Source organism: Micromys minutus, assembly GCF_963924665.1.
Source record: "Micromys minutus genome assembly, chromosome: 19".
Lineage (NCBI taxonomy): Eukaryota > Metazoa > Chordata > Mammalia > Rodentia > Muridae > Micromys > Micromys minutus.
The window spans coordinates 12,140,173-12,161,740 of record NC_137954.1 but is presented as its reverse complement, the minus strand read 5'-3'; the positions used below and the strand labels follow the sequence as shown (position 1 = coordinate 12,161,740).

Sequence of the window (21,568 nt, the reverse complement as noted above, 5' to 3'; positions counted from 1 at the left end):
GTCTTAGTGTGAATGTTCTAAGTGTGAAAAACAAAAGGGAGAGCTGCAGTCTGTAGCTCAGTGACAACTGAGTTTAACTATTTGTGGGGAACGAAGAGAGAGTATAGGGGATAGTTATGTAATGGGCACATACACTTGGTTCAAGAAACAAGGTACAAACAGGTGAAGAAAACAAACAGCTCAGACTCCTATACAAACTTCAGTAGATGAAAAACCTGTGTTGATAGGTCTGGAAAGATGGCTCGGCTGTTAGAGCACACCCTGCTCTTCCAGTGGACCAGAGTTTCATTCCCAACATCCATGTCCTGCTGTTCACAGTCACCTATCACTCTAGCACCAGGAGATCCAACACCCTGCTCTGGAAACACTGGTGCCTGCACTCACGTGACATATACTCACATAGAAACACATGCATAAATAAAAAAATAAAGAATGTGTTAATGTTAAATCACAGTTTTCATCTTAAAAGAAATAGGGGAGGGTTTATTCTGGAGCCATTTGAGTGACTGGCCAGGGAACACAGACTTAGGTTACCCCAAATTCCATGTTCCGACGTAGAAACAGTTCCACCCCACTTTTGTAGTTTTACAGAATGAAAGTTGTAAGCGGAAGCAAGTTTAGCATACATCGGTGGGTACATCAGAGAGGCAGGTACATCGAGATCAGGAGAAGCCTTTCTATGCTCTCAGGATGCTACACCTCATGACATTCTTAACTTTTAGATTGGTTGGAGCTAGTTGCCTGCTAAGTCAATAAATACTGAACGATTTCTTCTTATCTGTTGTCACAAGATGTTAGTTCTGACATGGCAGGGGAGGGTTGTTTGCAAAGACTAGCTATCTGGAGAATCAGAACTTAGCCCAAGATCAGAGAATTAGCCTCAGGACCTGCAGTGTTTCAGTCTTTCCACAGTACTGAGAGTCTAGTCAGCCTGAGCCAATCTCTACAAACACAGATTTCTTCCAGTTTTCCTTCACCACCAGAGGAAGCTTCTATTCAGTCTTCCCTTCATCAAGTCTACTAAACTGAAAAGCAGACGGGATCCTTCCCAGCCATACTGTTTCCTGACTAGCATTTTTTTCAAATGCTGCCTAGCCTTTATTCCAATAAACAAGTTTTCCCATCAAATCGCCACGGGAAAACTGGAATGCTGTCTCTAATTTGTGACAGCTTCTTTGGCTCTCTAAGGCGTCAGAACTTGGACTGTAACACGGGGTAGAGAACTTGGCTGTCCTCATACAGCCTTTAAAACTCAGAAGCCCAAGGGCCCAAGGACAGAGGCATACATGTTTGCTGCCACTAAGAAAGATCTTTAAAAGGAAAACAAGCGCAAAAACCTATGAAAGACTCCACAATTATTGGGGTCCAGGACCAGACTGTGTACCTCTTTTAACAACTACCACTAATTGCCCATACTTGTTTAAATTGATGGAGATAATTGAAATCAAACTCAATTTTAAAGTTTTTCAGATTCACTGTTAGGGTAAGACAGAAATTCATTTTAGCCATCAAAAAGCAACAAGATAATAGTACTTGTTTGATGTCAACTCCATTTGAATAGAAACGAACAGCCTCTGGGGCAAGAAAACTCTTAAGAAAAACCATTTTAGCTGGATGGTGCTGGTGCACACCTTCAATCCCAGTGCTCTGGAGGCAAAAGCAGATGGGTCTCTGTGAGCTGGAGCCCTGGGTCTACAGAGTGAGTCCCAGCACAGCCAGCGCTACTCTATGAAACCCTGTATGAAAGCAAGCAAACAAACAAAAATGCCCCAGAATAATCTATCTCTGGACGTGTGACATGTGGGCCCCTCCAGGTTACTTATGTTCTTATCCAATCTGGCGGGAGTTTCAATGAAAGGTACGGTTCTTTTCAGAAATTGTTGTTCATAATATCATTTCCAACATTACAGAAAAAAAGATAAGTAATAGTAATATTAAAAGTGATCAAGTACTATATGGCAAATTTCGTTTAATATTTCACAAGAGTCAGTTCCCACTAATATTGCCAAGGAGGCTTTATAGTCTTCATTTATAGACAGGAAAACCAAGGGAACACAAAAATATATATTTAGAGATTGTGGATTTAGGAATTATACACTGGTAGAGTTCCAGTGGCACAATCTGTTAGCATGGTGCTTACACAGAAATTACATACTAGTTTGACTTTTTAAAAATGTTTTTCTTTTCCATTAGGCCATGTCAAGTAAAACTTCTGATTTTTTAGCTCTGCAAATGCCATCCTTCAAGTTTAGACACTAATAATGCCTATTAATCACATATTGAATAACCTCTCATTAGAAGAGGGAAGGTTGATATCCATTCAACAAAAGAGCCTTTGCATGATTAAAGAATGTGGTTGTTTGACCAAGAATGGCCCCCATAGGTTCATATATTTGAAAGCTTGCTCATTAGTGAGTGGCACTACTTGACAGGGATTAGGAGGTGTGGCCTTGTTGGAGTGGGTGTGGCCTTGATGGAGGAAGTGTATCACTGGGGTGGGCATTGAGGTTTCAAAAGCCCAAGACAGACCCAGAGTTTCTCTCCTTCTAATGCCTTGGGATTTGGTTGTGGAACTCTCTGCTTCTTCTATAGCACCATGTTGCCTGCCTGCGTACCACCATGCTTCCCACCACAGTGACAATGGACTAAACCTGTAAAAATGCAAGCAGGCTCTCTGTACCTCCCTGTTCCAGAGACAGCCACAGCTTCTCATGCAGTGCCAGCCTTGTCCCTTAGACAGGATGGCAAAGGTCAGTGTGAACGGATTTGGCTATATTGGGTGCTTGGTTACCAGAGCTACCTTCAGCTCTGCATCTGGCAAAGTGGAGATTGTTGCCATCAATCACCCCTTCATTGACCTCAACTACATGGTCTACATGTTCCAGTATGACTCTACCCATGGCAAATTCAGTGGCACAGTCAAGGCTGAGAATGGGAAGCTTGTCATCAATGGGAAGCCCATCAACCATATTCCAGGAGTGAGATCCCGCTAATATCAGTTGGGGTGACGCTGGTACTGAGTATGTCGTGGAGTCTACTGGAGTCTTCACCACCATGGAGAAGGCCGGGGCCCTCTTGAAGTATGGGGCCAAAAGGGTCATCATCTCTGCCCCTTCGGCTGATGCCCGCATGTCTGTGATGGGTGTGAGCCATGAGAAATATGACAACTCGCTCAAGATTGTCAGCAATGCATCCTGCACCAGCAACTGTTTACCACCACCCCCCCCCCGCTAAGGTCATCCATGACAACTTTGGCATCGTGGAAGGGCTCATGACCACAGTTCATGCCATCACTGCCACTCAGAAGACTGTGGATGGCCCCCCTGGAAAGCTGTGGTGTGATGGCTGTGGGGCAGCCCAGAACATCATCTCTGCATCTACTGGTGCTGCAAAGGCTGTGGGCAAGGTCGTCCCAGAGCTGAATGGGAAACTCACTGGCATGGCCTTTCTTGTGCCCACCCAAATGTATCTACTGTGGATCTGACATGCCGCCTGGAGAAACCTGCCAAGTATAATGACATCAAGAAGGTGGTGAGGCAGGCAGCTGAGGGCCCACTAAAGGGCATCCTGGGCTACACTGAAGACCAGGTTGTCTCCTGCAACTTCAACAGCAACTCCCACTCTTCCACCTTTGATGCTGGAGCTGGCATTGCTCTCAGTGACAACTTCATGAAGCTCATTTCCTGGTATGACAATGAATACGGCTACAGCAACAGGGTGGTGGACCTCATGGCCTACGTGGCCTCTAAGGAATAAGAAACCCTGGACCACCTACCCACCAGCAAGGACACTGAGAGCAAGAGAGAGGCCCTCAGTTACTGAAGAGTCCCTGTCCCAACTCAGCCCCCAACACTGAGCATCTCCCTCACAATTTCCATCCCAGACCCCCATAATAACAGGAGGGGCCTAGGGAGCCCTCCCTACTCTCTTGAATACCGTCAATAAAGTTCTGATACACACCCCCAAAAATGCAAGCAAGCCCCAATTAAACGTGCTGAGAATGAATATCGCAGAACCTAGCAATAAATCCAAGCCCTATCTTTATAGGCAACTGCTTTGTGTCCCTGATTATGATATACAAACAAAGAAGTTAGATATGGGGCCAACTACTAATTAGATATGGTGGTAATAAGAAGCCTCACTATAGCACAAAGAAGATAAGAATAGGACCATCCTTGGTTATTATTTAATTTGTTTTCTGTTACTATAGCTAAATATTATACACTGGGTAGTTTCCAGAAAATAAAGGACTGTCAGTTATTCCAAGGGCTAGAAAGTCTTAGCACAGGCTTCTGGTCCCAATAGAAGTAGCAGGAAGTGACACATAAGGTAAGACAGAAGAAACATGTTATCCCAGACCTCTCTTATACCTCCACCAATGCCATCTCACTGTACTATAATAAAATACCTGAGACAAAGTCACTTATTCAGGGAAAGAGGTTAGTTTTTGCTCACATCTCTTCAGCACCTACAACAGCAGCTCTTTAACAAACTTATAAATAGGGCTGGGCAGATGGCCTGGGGGTACTATGATTAACAATGGAGAGGTGGGAAAGATCGGAAAATGGAGTGGTACTTGCAATGGAGAGGTGGAACTGGAAGTGTGATGGCAGTGAAGGGTAAGAGGGATGGTGGACTTACTGCCATTGCCCCGTAGGATGGTATACAACAGCTTGGAGCTTATGTAGATGCAGACTCAGCACCCAAACCTGCTTCCTGGACTTGAGATCTTTCTGGCTTCTGGGCAATGTCTGAAGCCAAAGATGAAATCCAAGAAGCTACTGGAGGCCATATTGGTGTCTCTGCCCCATGCTGCTGCTGCTGTTGTCTAGCAGGAGGGGGTGGGAACATCCTGATGTAAGATGCATGAGTAGCCACCTGAGGCCATGTTGGGGTATCCATGGCTGGACAGCTTGTGAAGGCCATGAGAGGACCAGTGACCCTGATGTGGTCAAAGGGCATGTTGATATCTGTGGTCATGTTACCAAAGCCCATGAGAAGAAGTCATGGTAATGTCGATGGGTACAGAAGAGCTGGCCCCACCTCTTCCGGGGCCACTCCCTGGCTCTCCTCAATTGATAACTTATGATATGGGTACAGGCAGAGATAGGCTCATCCTAAGGGTAGGAATGGAGCGTTCTGACCACTAGGAATTTGACCATGCCCGAGTGAATATATAGACAACACAAAATGGACTTGCTTTTCCTTTTTTTTTTTTTTCCTTTTTTTTTTTTTTCCTTTTTTTTTTTTTTTTTTTTTTTTGGAAAGGGGTAGGACCACAGAGGAGGAGGAGCTGACATGGAAGATTGGGAGGTGAGTATGAAAAGGGTAAAATTTCCAAATAATCCATTTTAAAAACTATATAAGTATTTCTGGTTGTCATATATATATACATGTATATGTATATATATGTATATATGTATATATATGTGTATATATATATATATATGTGACTTCATAATGTAAGAGTTCAAACAATAATCATGGTTATTGTTACCATAACACAAAGGAACTACCTACATTCTTATTAGTCTTTTGTTTTAGAAATCTGTGACACCAAAACTGAGGGTGAAAATTCCTCCCCAAATCCTACATAGCGTTCTGCTTGCTCCTGACAGGCAATCCAGAGCATTGGGAGTGAAAACCCCCCCGAAACACAGTGTGGGAGAAGAGGTGTGTTGAGAGTATCCCTCACTGCAGTTTGGTTATCCCCACGCACCTTGGGGTTCAGAGTCATCCTGTGACATCAACTAAGGACGATGTTTAAACTGTCTCAGAGAGGCCTGCAGCAGTCTAGGGGCTGACCAAGGTATTTGGTTCACCATTTACCAAACTTTCTAGGACCTTGCTCTAAACACCATAAACAAAAATCAGATCAGTTATTACCACAGGGAGAGAGTAAAGTACGATTACTCTTGGCAGGCTCACCTGCCACAGGACTGTCCCACTGCTAGATTCGCATTTTCTAAAATTATATGATTTCCACAGGGCACCACCCATATACAAGAATACCACAGTGCCCAATTCTTGGGATTAGATTCTATATTGGAAAAGATGAAAACCTCAAAGAGACAGACATAAAATTTACACACATACACATTAAGAAAGGTTGTCATGGCAACTTTGCTGGAAGATATGTATTTTTAAATGTAAGTAAATTTAGCATTCAAAACACATTTGCTTCTTCTCCCTCAAAGGTTCTGTATCAAGAACATTTTAAAACTTGTTTTCAAAATCGTTTTAAATCTACACTTTGAAAGCTTAGCAGAACCCCATGGCTGTAAGAGCAGAGCATTTTCAAAAGATGCAAAGAGAAAAGCCCAATACTTTCATTCCATTCCCAGAAGTCCTACCTAGGTGGACTCTACCATTTTGGTATGGCCATGCCATCAAATCCCTAGAAGATCCAGTCACGCTTTCAAATTGACTCTCTATTCGCCAGTGACAGTGTCGCATAAGCCCCGGGTGGTGAAGACTGTGCTGACCCAAGGCAAGACTGTGATTAAACAACTCTTATGAACGGCTCATGTCGCTTTCTTTCTTTTTTTTTAAGATTTATTTATTTATTTTATTATGCATGTGAGTACACTGTTGCTATCTTCAGATCAGAAGGAAGCATTGGACCCCCATTACAGATGGTTGTGAGCCGCCATGTGGTTGCTGGGAATTGGACTCAGGACCTTTGGAAGAGCAGTCAGTGCTCTAACCACTGAGCCGTCTCTCCAGCCCCCTGATATGGCTCTCTAACAATCAGACAACTTCTCTTCTATGTTCTGTCTCTGAAAACTCCAGTTCTCATCAGCACCAGTGTGGAGCTTTCCTTGGTGAGACAACAGAATCTGATTCTCCTGTTCATACATTAAAAACAAAACAATCTTTTGACTCCGAGCAGTTTTTCTTTTCTTTGAAACAGGGTCTCACTCTGTAGGCCTGCTAGCATTGAACTCACAATGCTCCTGCCTCAGCCTCTCAGGTACAAGTGCTTGGTTTGCCAATAGTTTCCCCACACTACAACCCATAACTGAATCATTTGGGTTTTGTTTTTTTTTTTGTTTTTTTTTTTGTTTTTTTTGTTTTTTTTTGTTTTTGTTTTTTTGTTTTTGTTTTGGCCACAAACTCACAAGTTTCTTCCTGGGAACTTGGGAGATCTGGTTGCCAGAGGGTTCTATTGTACTTGTCAAAGCTTTAGACCGGGAGTTTTCCTTTCCATGAGGAAGCACAGGAACAGACAAACATGGTAACAATGTTACATCCATGTGGTTTGATGTTGGGGACTGAACCCAGGACCTTGTATGAGCTAAACCAGGTCCCCTAATCAAGTTGGTTTGGCTCAGCACTGTAGGATAAGCAGTGCCTAGTATGAAATGTATCGTGACAAATGGGTAGGAGTTGGGTGGTCAGGACACGGTTAGAAGAACCAGTACAGATGAGGAAGATCAGAAATGTAAGGTCATCTTACATTTGTAGTAAGTTGTAGTGAGCTGGAAGCCAGCCTGGGATACAAATGACCCTGTGTCAAAAACAAAATTAAACAAAATGTAAATACACCAGGGAATCCCATTGAAACATTAACATAGCTTGAAATGTCGACGCTCACACCATTTATTTGCCCTTTCTACTTTCATTCTATAGCACAAGATAGCCTGCAATCAAGCTCCTACACACTGTCGCTGTCTCCAGACCCTCCACAAGAGGGCATCAGATATCATTACAGATGGTTGTGAGCCACCATGTGGTTGCTGGGAATTGAACCCAGGACCTCTGGAAGAACAGTCGGTGCTCTTAACCACTGAGCCATCTCTCCAGCCCCACCAACAAACTTCTTAAGGACCCAAAAGAATACAGATCAAGCCAGAAGGTGTGCTGGCACAATTTACTGTCAGAAGTGGTGGGCTTAGAAGGATGGGGTGTTTGCAGCTAGCTCTGTGAATGTGAAACCTTGCTCAAAAAAAAAAAAAAAAAAAAAATGAATATCAAGGTCTATGAAGAAATAAAGATTCAAAGTATCCCAAAGCTACAAAAGCACTTTTATCTTTAACACAATTAAAAACATTAATTCTATTTGTATATGTGAAGGATGCATGTGTGAGAGTGTATCCAGATGTGTGCAGGCTAGAAGAGAGCATCAGATCCCTTGAGGCAGACTGAACAGACAAGGAGCCTCTTAACATGGGCACTGGGAACCAAACGAGGGCCTTCTGGACAAGCATAGGGCCTTTAACTCTTGAGCCGCCTCTCAGGCCTTTAATAAATTTAGATTTATTCTTAGCAATTTCACACACCTGCGAACACAGACACACACACTGTATTTTGACCATGCTCAGCCCATTATCTTCTCTTAGCTCACTCTCCCTCCCGTTGAGCCTCTTCTTTCCCATAATCCCACCCCCACTACTTTCATGCTTCCCCCCAGTCTCCCTGACCCACTGAGCGGTTGGTTTTTGTTGTCGTTTTATTTGCTTTGGGTTTGGTTTTGCAAGACAGGGCTTCTCTGCATAGCCTTGGCTGAACTGGAACTTGCTCTATAGACCAGGCAGGCCTCCAAGTCAAAGATCTGCCTGCCTCTGCCTCCCAAGTGCTAGGATCAAAGCCATGCTCCATCACTCCCTAGCAACCCACTGAGTTTGAGTTGTGTGCAAGAAAGCACACAGGTGTCTGGCTCTTTACCGGAGTCTGAGGAACATACCTCAGTGAGTATACCTCGGAGACAAATGGCTTGCTCGAAGCCAGTAATTGGCAATATCTCCTTAGCTCAGATGGAAACTCATGAGCCAACCCGCCATGGTCACTTTAGTATCAGTTAAAAAGCCTTCTTAAGATGAAATAATAATTCAGTCCTGCAAGACTCTTGCTACAAGTGACAGGTACTGAGGAGCTGAGAGAATAGGGAACAGACATCATGTTTTATTCATGTTGTCAAACCTGTCTACATTGTGTGGATGTGGGGTAGTGAGGTTTGTACTGAGAGCCTCGAAAATGATGACCACTGATCTCGTTTTCAGTCTAATGGTATTTCTGTGTGTGTGTGTGTGTGTATACACACACGAGCACGTGTGTGGTGTATATGGGTTTAGTCTCTCACTGGCCTCTCCCACAGATGATATCTCTCCCAGGCACCGGCCTACCTGAGTCTCCACAGCCTTGTCACCACACCCGACTTACCTGAGTCCCAGGGATTTCATCCGGTTCACGTGTTTACCTGGTTAATGTTTTACCAACTGCAGCTACTTTTTGAGTCCCAGAATTTCCATTAAAATCAAACCAAACCAAACTCTAGCAAATGATTTGTGATGTAGAACTATGAGCAAAAACAGCTCACCGGCTGCCAATGCTGAGCTGTTCTCCTGGCTGCTGAGTTGTCCCTCGAACCCTCATCTATCAGCAATTAAGCCAGGCTCCCCTCTGGGAAGTGAGGGAATTGATCTCTGCCTTGAGTGGTGCTTAGCAAACCGCACTTGCTTTAACATTCCCCTTATTTCCAGAGGTCTCACATACACCTGCTTTACACATCAGTTGTGTATGCCAGTCCTTCAGCACGGTTCCGATCTACACTCTAAGCTAGGACAAGTCAAAACCAAACCACAGAAACACGGGCGGGAGGGACCGGATCAAACAACTTGACAGGACTCACGGAAACAAAACAGCGAAGAAGAAATCTCAAAGTTTGGAATATATTCCATACATTAGAATATGTGTGTGTTTAAGATAAAAGCTACTGCTTGACTGCCCGTCTGTAATCAAGAAAGGGAGGGTTAGGAAAGGAACGCAGGCCAGGCCAATTAAATTCTCTGCTAATTGTTCATAAATACTTTCTTCAAGTATTTGATCAATAAATGGGTCATAGAATAACCCAATAGCTAGGATGTGTTTGTGTGTTCAAACATGCTCATGTTTTGCAACTTGAGATTTGTTGTAACTCTTGGAAATCAAAAATGCAAGTTGGTGGGGTTAAAAATAACCGGTTTCCAGTGATTCCTTGTTGTTATTTCTTTGGCATTCTTCCTAGAGCTGTCTGAAAACAAAGGTTTCCAAAGAAAAGGGAATTTCTAAAAAATGTCTAATTGTATTTATTTGTTTGTGCGTGGGTGTGCATATATAGGTCAGCCAGAGGCCAAGCTGTCAGGGCCTGCTTTCCATCATGTGGGTCTCGGGATTAAACACAGGTCATCAGGCTTGGTGGCAGGTGCCTTCACTGGCTGAGCATCTTGCAGAGCCAGAAAAAGCATTTCTTAACCAAGAAAACAAAACAAAACAAAACAAGGCAACAAACAGCAGAGACAGCAGCATCTGGGGCTCAGTGACAAAGAATCTGGGGTTGGGGTGACAGCTCAGTCGCAAGGAAAGTCTTCATCATTGCGGCGCAAACAGACTGGACTAACACGCAGTTGCCAGCAATGAAGCACTGGGAATAAAACTCACAGTGCTAAAGTGTATTTAGAATAATTCTTACAATAGTCCCTAGATAACTTCAGCACCGCCTTGCTTACTGAAGACTGGACCCATCTGTGGAAAGCTCTGGTCTCCTCTTTCCCCATTCATCCTACTGTGTGTTTTTCTTAAACTATTTGTTGTAATTTTTTTTTGTTTGTTTGTTTGTTTCTGAAGTGCTGGAGGCCGAACTTAGGGCAACACACTCAAGGTTTTACCCCTGAGCCAAGCTCTCAGGTCCGAAACCCGTTGGCGTGAGCCCTGTAATCTGCATATTTTCTTTCTCTGTCCTGTGGCTTAAAATTTCCTCAGCCTTCCAGCTTCGTCCCCCAACTCTGCTTTGGGTGTGGTTTTAACTCCTGCCTTACTCTTTCTTACTAAAATGTTTGTTTTGTGTTCTTATGATAGCGTAGCTAATTCCCGACTTGGGAATTCTGTTTCTCTGCACGAACAGCAGAATTTAACATAGTGCTGTGAGATTTCCAGAAAAGCAGGACAAGCCTCCGCTTCACTCTGCCACACAGGAGGGGCACTCCCGTTGAACCACATTCAGAAGCAACTGTGCCATTTCCAGACGGTTCCTAACTGCTCGACATGCTCAGCCACGTGCAAGCCTTTAGAGGAATGCTCAGAAGCATAAGAACCCACAGCAGATGCTAGTCAGAATGCCTAGGGACTCACTAAAGCCTAATGAAAATGATTAGGATGCATTAATATTCAAAAAATTCCTCCAAACAGTGATAGGTGATTTATTAGAAATGCAAAAAAAGCAACATTATGTTTCTCCTTTATGAATATTCAGAAAACATGATTCTCCAACATGCACAAAAGAATTCTCTAAAATTACTCATTTGAGAGCTCTAACTAAGATCATCAAGATTGAAAATAAATGGTTTAAGCAGGTGCTGGTGGTGCAGGACTTTGATCCTAGCCCTCTGGAGGCAGCGGCAGGTGAGTTTGAGGCCAGCCTGGTCTAAAGTTCCAGAACAGCCAGGGCTACACAGAAAAACCCTATCTCAAAAATCTATTCGCCTCAAAATAATAATAATTAAAAACTAGTGGCTTAGAGAACGATGCAAATTAAAAGAAAATTAAGCGTTCCTATTAAAGTTGTCAATATAAGTATAAACATGTACATTAAGAAATGTAGAGCTGTAAAAATCCAAATTTACATCATGAAACACTAAGAGGTTTTACATTACAACATGATACTGGGTTTATAAAAGGACACAGCAAATTCTAACTGGGCATTTCCTTTCATCTACTTAGCAGACTTTAGGTGCATAAATGTCTAGTGTCTTTTGGAGACAGTGATCCAAGCTTCTTCCCTGGATGATGTAACCAGTTCATACTTCATTTCGAAAACCTGTCTCTCCACAGCGAGCAGGCGCAGCCTCTTCAGCAGCACGCCCACAAGCACTGTGGTCACCGTGTAAGCAAACCTGGTCCGGAAGAGAGCCAAGCGGTTACTAACGGTTAAAAAGCTGACATTAAGAATTACAGATCATTAAGAGAGATTATCAAATCCCAAGCAGACGGGCATGGCATCCTTCATCCCCCATTGCCATTTTGTCATTTACCTCAGTTCGGGGCACTGCCATGTGCCTGAGAAACCAAGAGACGAAAACACATTCATAACGGGTTCCTCAGCAAAGCGGTCTGGATCAAACCTACAAGGAAAATCTGAGGTCACCACAGAACAGACCTACTCACGCCTTAAGCATCAACACTATATCCACAGCTGTAATAGTTTAAATCTTCTACAGGCACATTGTACTTTGCTATGCTTCCAGACCATCGAACACACAGATGTTTAATCTCTTGCTGTTTATGAATATGTTAAAAAACGTTAAAAAAAAAAAAAGAAAAAAATCTTCAGAGTCAAGGGTGTAGCAGGATCCCTTCATGAAATACAAGGCTGAGCCAAATACCAGATAATATCTGAATAAAATCCAGACCACCGGATCAACATCTAAGCAATGACTCCACATTGTTCCACTATTAAAATTAGGCATTCTAGCCCTGAAATGTCATTAATAATTTATATTGTACCTGGGCCTATTATAAGTGAGAGATATTAAGAGGATAGATAAGAAAGGTCTTTTTACTTTAGACTTTCCTTGCCAAAGATGACTGGAGAAATAGGAATATTAAAAAGAAAATATGTAAGTTCATTTTAAATAGATTTATTAAATCTATTTATTTGATCTATTTATTTAAAAGATTTATTTATTTTATGTACATGAGTACTTTCCAGTTATCTTGAGACACACCAGGAGAGGACATCCAATCCCATTACAGATGGTGGTGAGCGACCAAGTGGTTGCTGGGAATTGAACCCAGGACCTCTGGAAGAGCAGTCAGTGCTCTTAAAAGATCTACACTGAGTTAGAAAAGAGGATCGTGCTAGTGGGGTGGGTAGACACTTGTCCTTCCAATACACAGAAGTAGGAGTATTCAGATTCTTTTTGTTTTGAATTGTTTTGAGACAGGGTTTCTTTGTGTAGCCCTGATTGTCTAGGAACTCAAGAAATTCACCTGCTTCTGCCTTCAGACTTCTGGGATTAAAGGTGTGCACCACCCAAGCATGAGAGAGAAGCGCCCCTCTCCCACCCCCACCCCCAGACACCACCAGCTGTGGCACTTGGGTGAGCTAGCTGGGGCAGTGCCGCAGAGCTTGCCCTGGTGATGTAGGTGGGTGCAGAAGAGCAGGTGGGCTGACCAACTCAGCTATGACCCAGGCCAGATCCAGGGCTTCGAGTTGGCCCACCCCAACATCTACCCATCTGTGATCTGCTGAAGTACATGAAGGGGCCTGTCCTGCAGATCCAAAGCTGAAGGATCTCCATGACACAGGGCAACAACAGGACTTCCAAGAAGATTCCAGGTAAGGATCCAGTATTGATGGTGTAGCAGAATCCAGAAGCCTCAAACCAGACCAACAACTCGTTGAAATGAACATCTACAAACAAAGATGTTTGCCCAAAGGGTATACTGTGGGACACACTGAAGCTTCCACGACCAGGTTATGTTTGTTTCTTTTTTCTCTTTCTCATTTCTTTTTGTGGGGGATGTTGCAAGGGACGGGGAGATGAAGCAGACCAGAGTGCATGATGGGAATGAAATTCACGAAGAATCAATAAAAGGTTAAAAAAAAATGGCGTGCACCACTACTGCCCAGCTTGTCTTTAGATCCTAGAACAATTTAAGAGCAATGTGCAAATCATTAAAATGTCAGCATTTGCAATATGCCAGAAGCCATATTTGTTGCATTGATCTGACTTATAGATGGTCGTGGGTGTCTATGTAATGAAAAGGCTTGAAGGCCAACGGTGGTCAGATGTTGGGGTTCTGTCTCTATTGTCAAAGCTGTGTAAACGCAACCTCTCTGGTCATTTTCTCCGTCTGTAGAGCATTCAGACCACTGGGCTCTGGGAGACTTTAGTAGGATCAGGTCAAAAAAAAAAAATTGTATCAGAGGACCAGGAAGTCTGCTATAAAATCTCTACAGCATGGCAGCCTGAACAAGCCCTGAACAATTCCAACAGCTGACCTTCCCAAATGGGGAAATCTCACCAGGCCCCACTGCCAGATGAGGAGCTCTAAGCCCTACCAACTGCTGGGAGTGGGAGAATTCTCTCTCTATCCAACATCCACAGCCAGCCTCAGACACGTCCATGCAGGCAGCCCAGTATGGACTTGGCAGGTTGTATTTGTGTGTTGCTTCCTTTATATTCACGTGCAGCAACATTGTTCACAGAAGAGGAGGACATTGGAGGGACAGAAGACAGGAGAGGGAGAAAGAACGTGTACTGATGTTTTAATTAAATTAAAAACAAGCAAAATGTTTTAGCACATTGCTCAGTATTTGTCACACAGTAGGTGCTTTGAGATTCAAGTAAATTGTAGCATGTATCTACCAATTATCTACCATTTGAGATTCAAGTAAATTGTGGCATGTACCAATTATCTACCAATTATCACTTTATGCTTGCACACACCTGAGACATGTGAATTGTTCCCTTTCCAGTCAAAGGGCTGAGGCTGCAAGCTTGTTCCTCGGGGAGCAACATAGTTCCTGGGGGAATTGAACCAATGCTGGAGCCAAAGTAGCTTAGTCTGGAGATTGTTGTTTTCTTCCCTGTTCTCTCTTTTCCTTCTGAGATAAGCCCTCCTGATGTAGCCCAGACTAGCCCCCAACTCACAATCCTCCTACCTTTTTACTTCCAAATTATAAGATTAAAGACACACACCACCAAGCCCAGTGAGTATTCCAACTTCTTATTTTGTTTTTAACAAATATGTAAAGTTATAGTCTTAGGCATTTATAAAAAAATACAAAATACTCATTCAAACAAAAAATGCACAAATGTTCATAGTAGCTTCATTCATAATAGTAAAAACCAAAATTAACCCAATAACCTTTTGAAGCTTAATGGCATACAAACTCCATTTAATGGAATATGAACTCTGCCATGAAAAGAACATGTCACAATGCATCACATTTTTTTTTTTTGGGGGGGGGAGTCAATCCCCCCCTTTCATTCTGTCTGCAAGGTCCTGGTTTAGAGCCTCAGCACCAACCAATGGATTTACAGCCCGTCCTTGGAGTGGTAGCTACTACCACAGACCTTTCTCTTGGGTTGTGCACCGCCGTGTGGTCTCAAAGCAGCTCCATGTACCTTTCTCCAAGGAGGTAAACCCCAGCCTACCACCTTAAGGCATCTGCTTAGTCTTCAGTTTTGCTCTCCCATCCCCACACGCGTGTCACACGCGTGACAATTTCTAGATTCTATGAAAGAGCTGTATAAGCAACATCATCTTTTCTAAAAACTGTATTGAGACTAAAGGACAGTTACAGAATCAGATCACTGTGTGGATTATGAGACACAAGCAATAATAAAAGAGATTAAACCAAAAATCAAAATGGATAATGTAACGTGTCTGTAAGTTCAGCATTTGGGAGGCTGAGGCAGGGGGATTGTATGTTCAAGGCTAGCAGGAGTTCAAGCAAGGTCTTGCCTGAAGAATAAATAGATAAAGGAGGTGGGGGAGAGGAGGAAGAAGGGCAGATAGAGGAAGGAGACGATGAAGAAGCCACAAAGAGCAGACGGGGCGGCCCTGCCACATACCACATTTCCTTTCAAATCATCGGAAAGGGAACAAAATATGCACACACACAGAAACCAGCGATTGTAAAGACATAACACCATTTCATACTTATGTGGTGATGGCCAAGTGCTGGGGTCCTGAAGAACCACTCCCAGGGCATAAAGGACGAGCGTCTAGAACACAAAACAGTCCAATTAATCATGCACAACAAACACAGCACAAGTCACCCAAAAGTGTGTCTACTACAGAGGATGCAAAGTGGCCACACCAGCAGTGGCCACCATCTTGGTGACCTTACAGTGACAGAGCAACCCATAGTATCTTCTAGGCAAGCGACGTCCCAGCATGCCACATGCAAGACCTATGGAAGCCACAGAGGACAAGCCAGACTTAAGTACGAGAAAGTTAAAAACCTGGAGAGGACCGTGAGCATCAGTGGAAGAAGATCAGAGCCAGGAAGGGATTTGCTACCGACAGCCGAGTGACACACAGGCAGCTCACTAGGAAGGGGGCTGAGAACAGTGGGCGTCCCAAGACAGGATTCAAGAGAAATGGAAGCTGCTAATGCATGTATAAGAAGCTTTTCCATCTTTCTAATGATCAGGAAGAAGCAAATGAAACAATGAGACAATTCACATATGATTCATAAAATATACAGGAGATTCTTAAGTCCAAAGTGGTGAGGAACAGAAGGGAAAAATTATTATTATTATTTATTTACTTATTTATTTTGAGATAGGGATTGAACCCAGGGGCTCACTGAGCTATACCCTCAGTCTTCAGTGGATTTTATGATTCGGTTACTTAGTTGATTACTTAGCTTTTGTGCTAAGAACTGACCTCTATGTAAGCTAGAAAAGTACACTATCACTGGACCACGCGCATCCCTAACGCTGCAAAGCATGTGCTATCATTACTAGTGAAGTATAACTCGCCTTTTATGAGATTTAATTATTAATGGATGTAGATTTATGTTAAGGCGATACATTATTGGACAGGAGAGAGATAGTCAGGGGAAGGTCAAGGAGCAGAGGCGGAGGCAGGAGGGAGATTGCTGGAGGCAGACGTGTACGTTTCTCTCGGCGCATCTCTTCATAAATAAGGTTCTTATGAATGTTTTATAAGGGATGGAATTGTACAAGATCATTTGGTTTATATAGGTGGGCAGCAAATTATATTCTACCAATTGGATCAGAGTGTTTTGGTGTGTTCTTTGATGTGGTGACTTGAGTTCAAAGGCTGTACTGGCGGGACACATAAAGCCTGCCACGGAGTTGGGGTGTGTGTGTGTGTGTGTGTGTGTGTGTGTGTGTGTGTGTAAGGCCTGGCAACAACACGCCAAGGGAAATTGTGTAAAAACAGCATGTCGGGGCAGTTATATCCACCCGGGACAGAAGCAGCAGGGGTGGTGGAGTTCATAGAGGTGGCCTGAGCGCCAAGCGCTGTGGGGACCACATGGTGTGTGCTCGGCCCCACACTGCAGAGTGAGACCACGGAGGCCAATCAAAGGTAAGCCATCATTTTAATACTTACCATAAAAAGTGAAATAATTTATTTGTTGGTGCTGAGGCTCTAAACCAGGACCTTGCAAACAGTTGGTCACCAGCTCTCCTGGAGCTAACGTCAGTACCTATTTGTGACACATGCCTTGTGATCCAAACGTTCAGTTTCCTTACTATGTAGCCCAGGCTGGCCTCCAACACACTATGTATTGCAGGATGTCTTCAAACTTACGGCTGTCCTCTGGCCTCGGGCTCTCAAGTACTGGGATTACAGGCATGCACTACCATGCCCAGCTTAAATTCCATTTCTAAGGCATTATCCAATACCTATTCAACTGTATACTTTATAGTGATAAAAAGGGAATGTCAGTCTAAGTCTTCATTAGTGAGACACATACAGTGGAACGCTATGTAGCTGCTCAAGTGAACTGGGTCTTCATCAGGTGCCAGTTCTTGCAACAGTTATGGTATATTCAATAGAAAAGGATAAATGGATAACACATCAATTATAAGATTTCATATCAAGACCTAATCTTGGAGGTCTTCATTGCAAAACGCTTTTTTTGAGCATTTTTTAACCTACTGGTCTTTAGTGTGTATATTATAGTTCCCAACCTGTGTTTTTATTGTTTTGTGTGTGTGTGTGTGTGTGTGTGTGTGTGTGTGTGTTGTGAACGTGATTCTTTTGTGCTTTACCTTTGAGATTTTTGTTTGTTTATTCTGACTTGTTTGTTTCCTTTTTTGCCAGTTTGTTTTTGAAGAGAGAAGACCACGGAGTTGGAAGGACCGGAAGGATAGGGAAGCAGACAAGGGAAGGGAAACTGTGATCAGAGCATATTGTATGAAAAAAATTATTTTCAATGAGAAGAAATAAAATAAGAGCACATACCAAAGTAGTTTTGGATAAACTGACTGAGTTAAAGACACCAAGTACTTCCTACCTCCTTAGGAATAACAAACGAGCCCACTTTTCCTTCAACCTCTTGAAGCCGAGCAGAAACTGAAGTTAGTTTAGCAGCCCGGACGGTTTCACAAAGTACTTGCCGGCAATATCTGTTTTAAAAACAAACAAATAGATGTCCTCTCAATAAACAACAACAGCAGAATCGTCAAAGCCCACATGATGAGGCTGGAGAGATGATTCAGAGCAGAACACTGGTGGCTCTTTCAGAGGACCCGGGTTTGGGTTCCGGCACCTATGAGCTGGCTCAGTCTGGAGCTTCAGTTCCAGGGATCCGGGAGATGTTCATTTCTTCTTGTGGACGTTTGGTTAAGACTTAACTCTGGGTTTTTACTGGTGCCCAGAGTCTAGAGGACGTTTGAGACTGCGTCCAGGTAGGTACCTGTCTTTTAAGGTGGCCAAGTGACTCCAGTGTGCAGCCACAGGCCCTGGCAGCTATTTGGAGAACAGGTTGGAGAGACATAGCGACAAGGCCTTCCATGGCATTAATGTTCACTTTTCTAGAGCTTCATCTCTGGGAAAACATGTGGTACAGAGGCCTTTGCACTTTATTTCTTTCAATTCATTGACAGAGTTTATCCACGGGGCGGTATACATTGACCTTGCCTTTCTATTTATTAATTAGAGCCTTCCTAAGCATGGCAGTATTCCAATGTGCTAATTTATCTGGCTCTTGTGCGTTATCCATATACAGCTGCTAATATCTGCACACAGGTCTTTGTGAGGCCAGCTTTCATTTCTCTTGAGTACTTAGGAATGCTGAGGAAGTTAAATCATGTAGAGACTGAATGTATGCTTAACATTATAAAAAGTCTACCATAGCATTTCCCCCCAGCACCCAAGCAAGGGGTAGGGAAGAGGTATGGAGTCGGGAATCATGGCCAATACTGCTTTACCTTTAGCAGTTTCTATCAGCCATTGTGTGGCCAGAAGCTGCTTAGTTCTGGCAGTTTCTGCCTTCTTCAACTCTTTGCTATTAAGCCATAGGCTTCTGGCAATTTAACTCCTGCTGACAGCTTAGTTGTTTGAGCTCTTTTCTCTCTAGCTCAAGGGCCCCTAGCTGGCCAGGAGAGGCTTGGAGTTTGTTAACTCTTCATGAGCCAAAGAGAAAAGAAAAGGAAGAAAGGGAGAAAGTCAAGCACACACATACACACATAACACACATTTTGGCTGGGCTCGACCACCTGTTTTATCAACTCTACAAGTGTTCATGCATACTTATATGCATGCACATATACCTACACATGTACATATGAATGTATGACCATCTAGACAGATATATACATATATGTGTGGATCTGGCAGAGCCCCAAAGCCACACTTTATTTCTTCTCTCAGCCTTTTTATACCTCCTTAGACAAAAGTTCTTTATACAGATAAAATGTTACACAAAAGGGAGTCACAGAAGGATGCTGATAATAAGTTCAAAGCAGTGTTTCATTCTATAAGCTCATTATAAGTTCAAAGCCGCAGTTTTACACAGCCTTGCTTTATCGTAGCCACACCTGAGGCTTCATCCTTGGACCTGACCTAGAACAAATGTTTTCCCTTGAACACATGTCCCAAGCCTATTTCTTTTCTCTTCTAGTGCAATTATGAAAGCTCACTGTATTCCTTATTATGAGCCTTTATTTACTATTCCATGAGGAGGAGGCATAGTCTATTCTTGATTCTTTATTACATCTTTCTGGCAAAACAACTAAGACCATCTCCTTAAACTTTCTTCTTAAACTTGTTTGCATCAAACCCTGAGTGCTGTAATTAATTTATCTAGCATTAATTCATGAAGGTTCATCTTCATGTTGATCAGCAGGCAATTTGCCCAATAGGGTGGGCTGATGCCCTGAAATCATTAGGCTATGTAATAGTGACACACGGGACGCATCAGCAACGAGAAGCAATCCTGGGATGAAGTCTCTGAGGACCTCGCATCTCAGAGCTCACCCATCACAGCCATGCAGAACAATGGGACATCTCTAGACAACTCAGTTGCTCGCCATAGCCTTTTCTAGAGCTTCTGACATGAATTTCTACGTCCATGTGCCTGATATCACTTCTACTATTGATAGGCTAACCAACGGGTTATCTAGAACTACTTTATTATTATTATTTTTAATGTGGCACAATAGCTGCATAGTGTTGCTTTTATATTTATTATTTTGCACAGTTATTTTTCTTGCATGTGTATCTGTGCACCATGTTAGTGTATACCGACTATGGCGGCCAGAAGAGGGCACTGGATCCCTGAAAACTGTAGTTACAGATCATTGTGAACCACATGTGGGTTCTGAAAATCAAACCCGGGTCCGTTGGAGGAGCAGCCAGTGCTCTTAACTGCTGAGCCATCTCTCCAGCTCCCAGAACTACTTTTCTGATTTTATATGTGAGATTCAATGATCCATTAAACTCTAATTAAATAGGTGTAGGGTATACACTTGTGATCACAGCACCCACCCAGGGAGACTTTGCCTCAAAAAGCAGAAACTGTCCAGAGCAGTTAAGAGTGCTTTCTCTCAGCCATGCTGTGTGGCTCACAACTACCAGCAACTCCAGCTCCAAGGGATCCAACTTCTTCTTCTGGTCCCAGAGGTGCACACATGTGCACACACACACATGTACAGACACAGATAAGGTCTCACTATGTAGTGTAGCCCTGGCTGTCCTAGAATTCACTACTTAGACCAGGCTGGCCTCGAACTCACAGAGATCCCTCCCTGCCTCTCAAGTGCTGGAATTAAAGGTGTGTATGTACCACTACTCCTGGCTAAATAATTTTTTAAAAAATAAACAGAAACAAATAAAATCTCCATAGATCTATGTAACTATTTTTCTATTGTATTCTACTGCAAGTCTATATACCTTTGTTATATATTAGCATAAGCTTTATGGTATAAATAAACCACCCAATGTTTGCCTTTTAATGATTTTTTCCCCCCTTTCACTGTAGCCTTACCTGAGCTGTTCAGTTTTCTCTGCAGTAACAGGACCCTTCCCCAAAACTTGGTCTATCTCCTTCTGCAGTTTCTTCTGAACTTCTTCAGAGGTCGTTAGGAAATGGATTGCCCAGGTACACACTGCAGAAAATTATGTTAGTAATAAAGAAAATAGCCACTGCCCAGTTTTTGGTATAACATAAAAAACAACAACAACAACAAAAACAAAACAAGTTTGTTAAATCTACCCCCTCCACACACCCTCACCACACCGCGGTACGTAAAGGTTGCCAAAAATTAAAACAAAATTATGTATAGAATTTGAGTTTCTTTAAACAGAACACAAATGTGTATAGAAGATGGCAAAACACACAGAGCCATCAAGATGCTGCCCTTCTGCAGTCTGACCACTTGGTGCATCCAGCCTAAGGTTAGTGAGACCGGACAGGGAGGGGAGGCGGAATGCCAGAGCTCTGTTCCAGTCTCACGAAAAAAAAACCTGACTTCATCAGCCTCTCTACTCAAAAGCACCAATGAAATGGTTCCTACAAATCAAAGAAGTGGGAGATTTGCTTATACAACAACATTAAATTTTTCTAGACTTTTAATAATTAATTATTGTTCAAGCTATT

The 21,568-nt window shown here is 43.0% G+C and overlaps 1 protein-coding gene and 1 pseudogene across 4 annotated transcripts in view; one reads left to right on the top strand and one right to left on the bottom strand.

The window, feature by feature from the left end:
• Positions 1–2,867: 2,867 nt before the first annotated feature.
• Positions 2,868–3,756, top strand: LOC308432967 (glyceraldehyde-3-phosphate dehydrogenase-like; annotated as a pseudogene). Its single transcript has one exon. The product of its transcript is annotated as a glyceraldehyde-3-phosphate dehydrogenase-like (transcript).
• Positions 3,757–10,826: 7,070 nt separating this feature from the next.
• CYP20A1 (cytochrome P450 family 20 subfamily A member 1) overlaps positions 10,827–21,568 on the bottom strand; it is a 36,672-nt gene continuing 25,930 nt past the window's right edge. For 2 of the 3 annotated variants that reach the window (XM_080932767.1, XM_080932768.1), the window contains exons 9-13: positions 20,957–21,077; positions 17,984–18,095; positions 15,649–15,713; positions 12,009–12,098; positions 10,829–11,870 (exon numbers count right to left, since the gene is read on the bottom strand). In XM_080932767.1, the coding sequence (XP_080788893.1) occupies positions 11,720–11,870; positions 12,009–12,098; positions 15,649–15,713; positions 17,984–18,095; positions 20,957–21,077 (539 nt within the window). In that variant the 3' untranslated portion in view covers positions 10,829–11,719. Of the gene's footprint in view, positions 11,871–12,008; positions 12,099–15,648; positions 15,714–17,983; positions 18,096–20,956; positions 21,078–21,568 lie in introns of all 3 variants that reach the window. The other variant, XM_080932766.1, reaches the window with a different exon arrangement.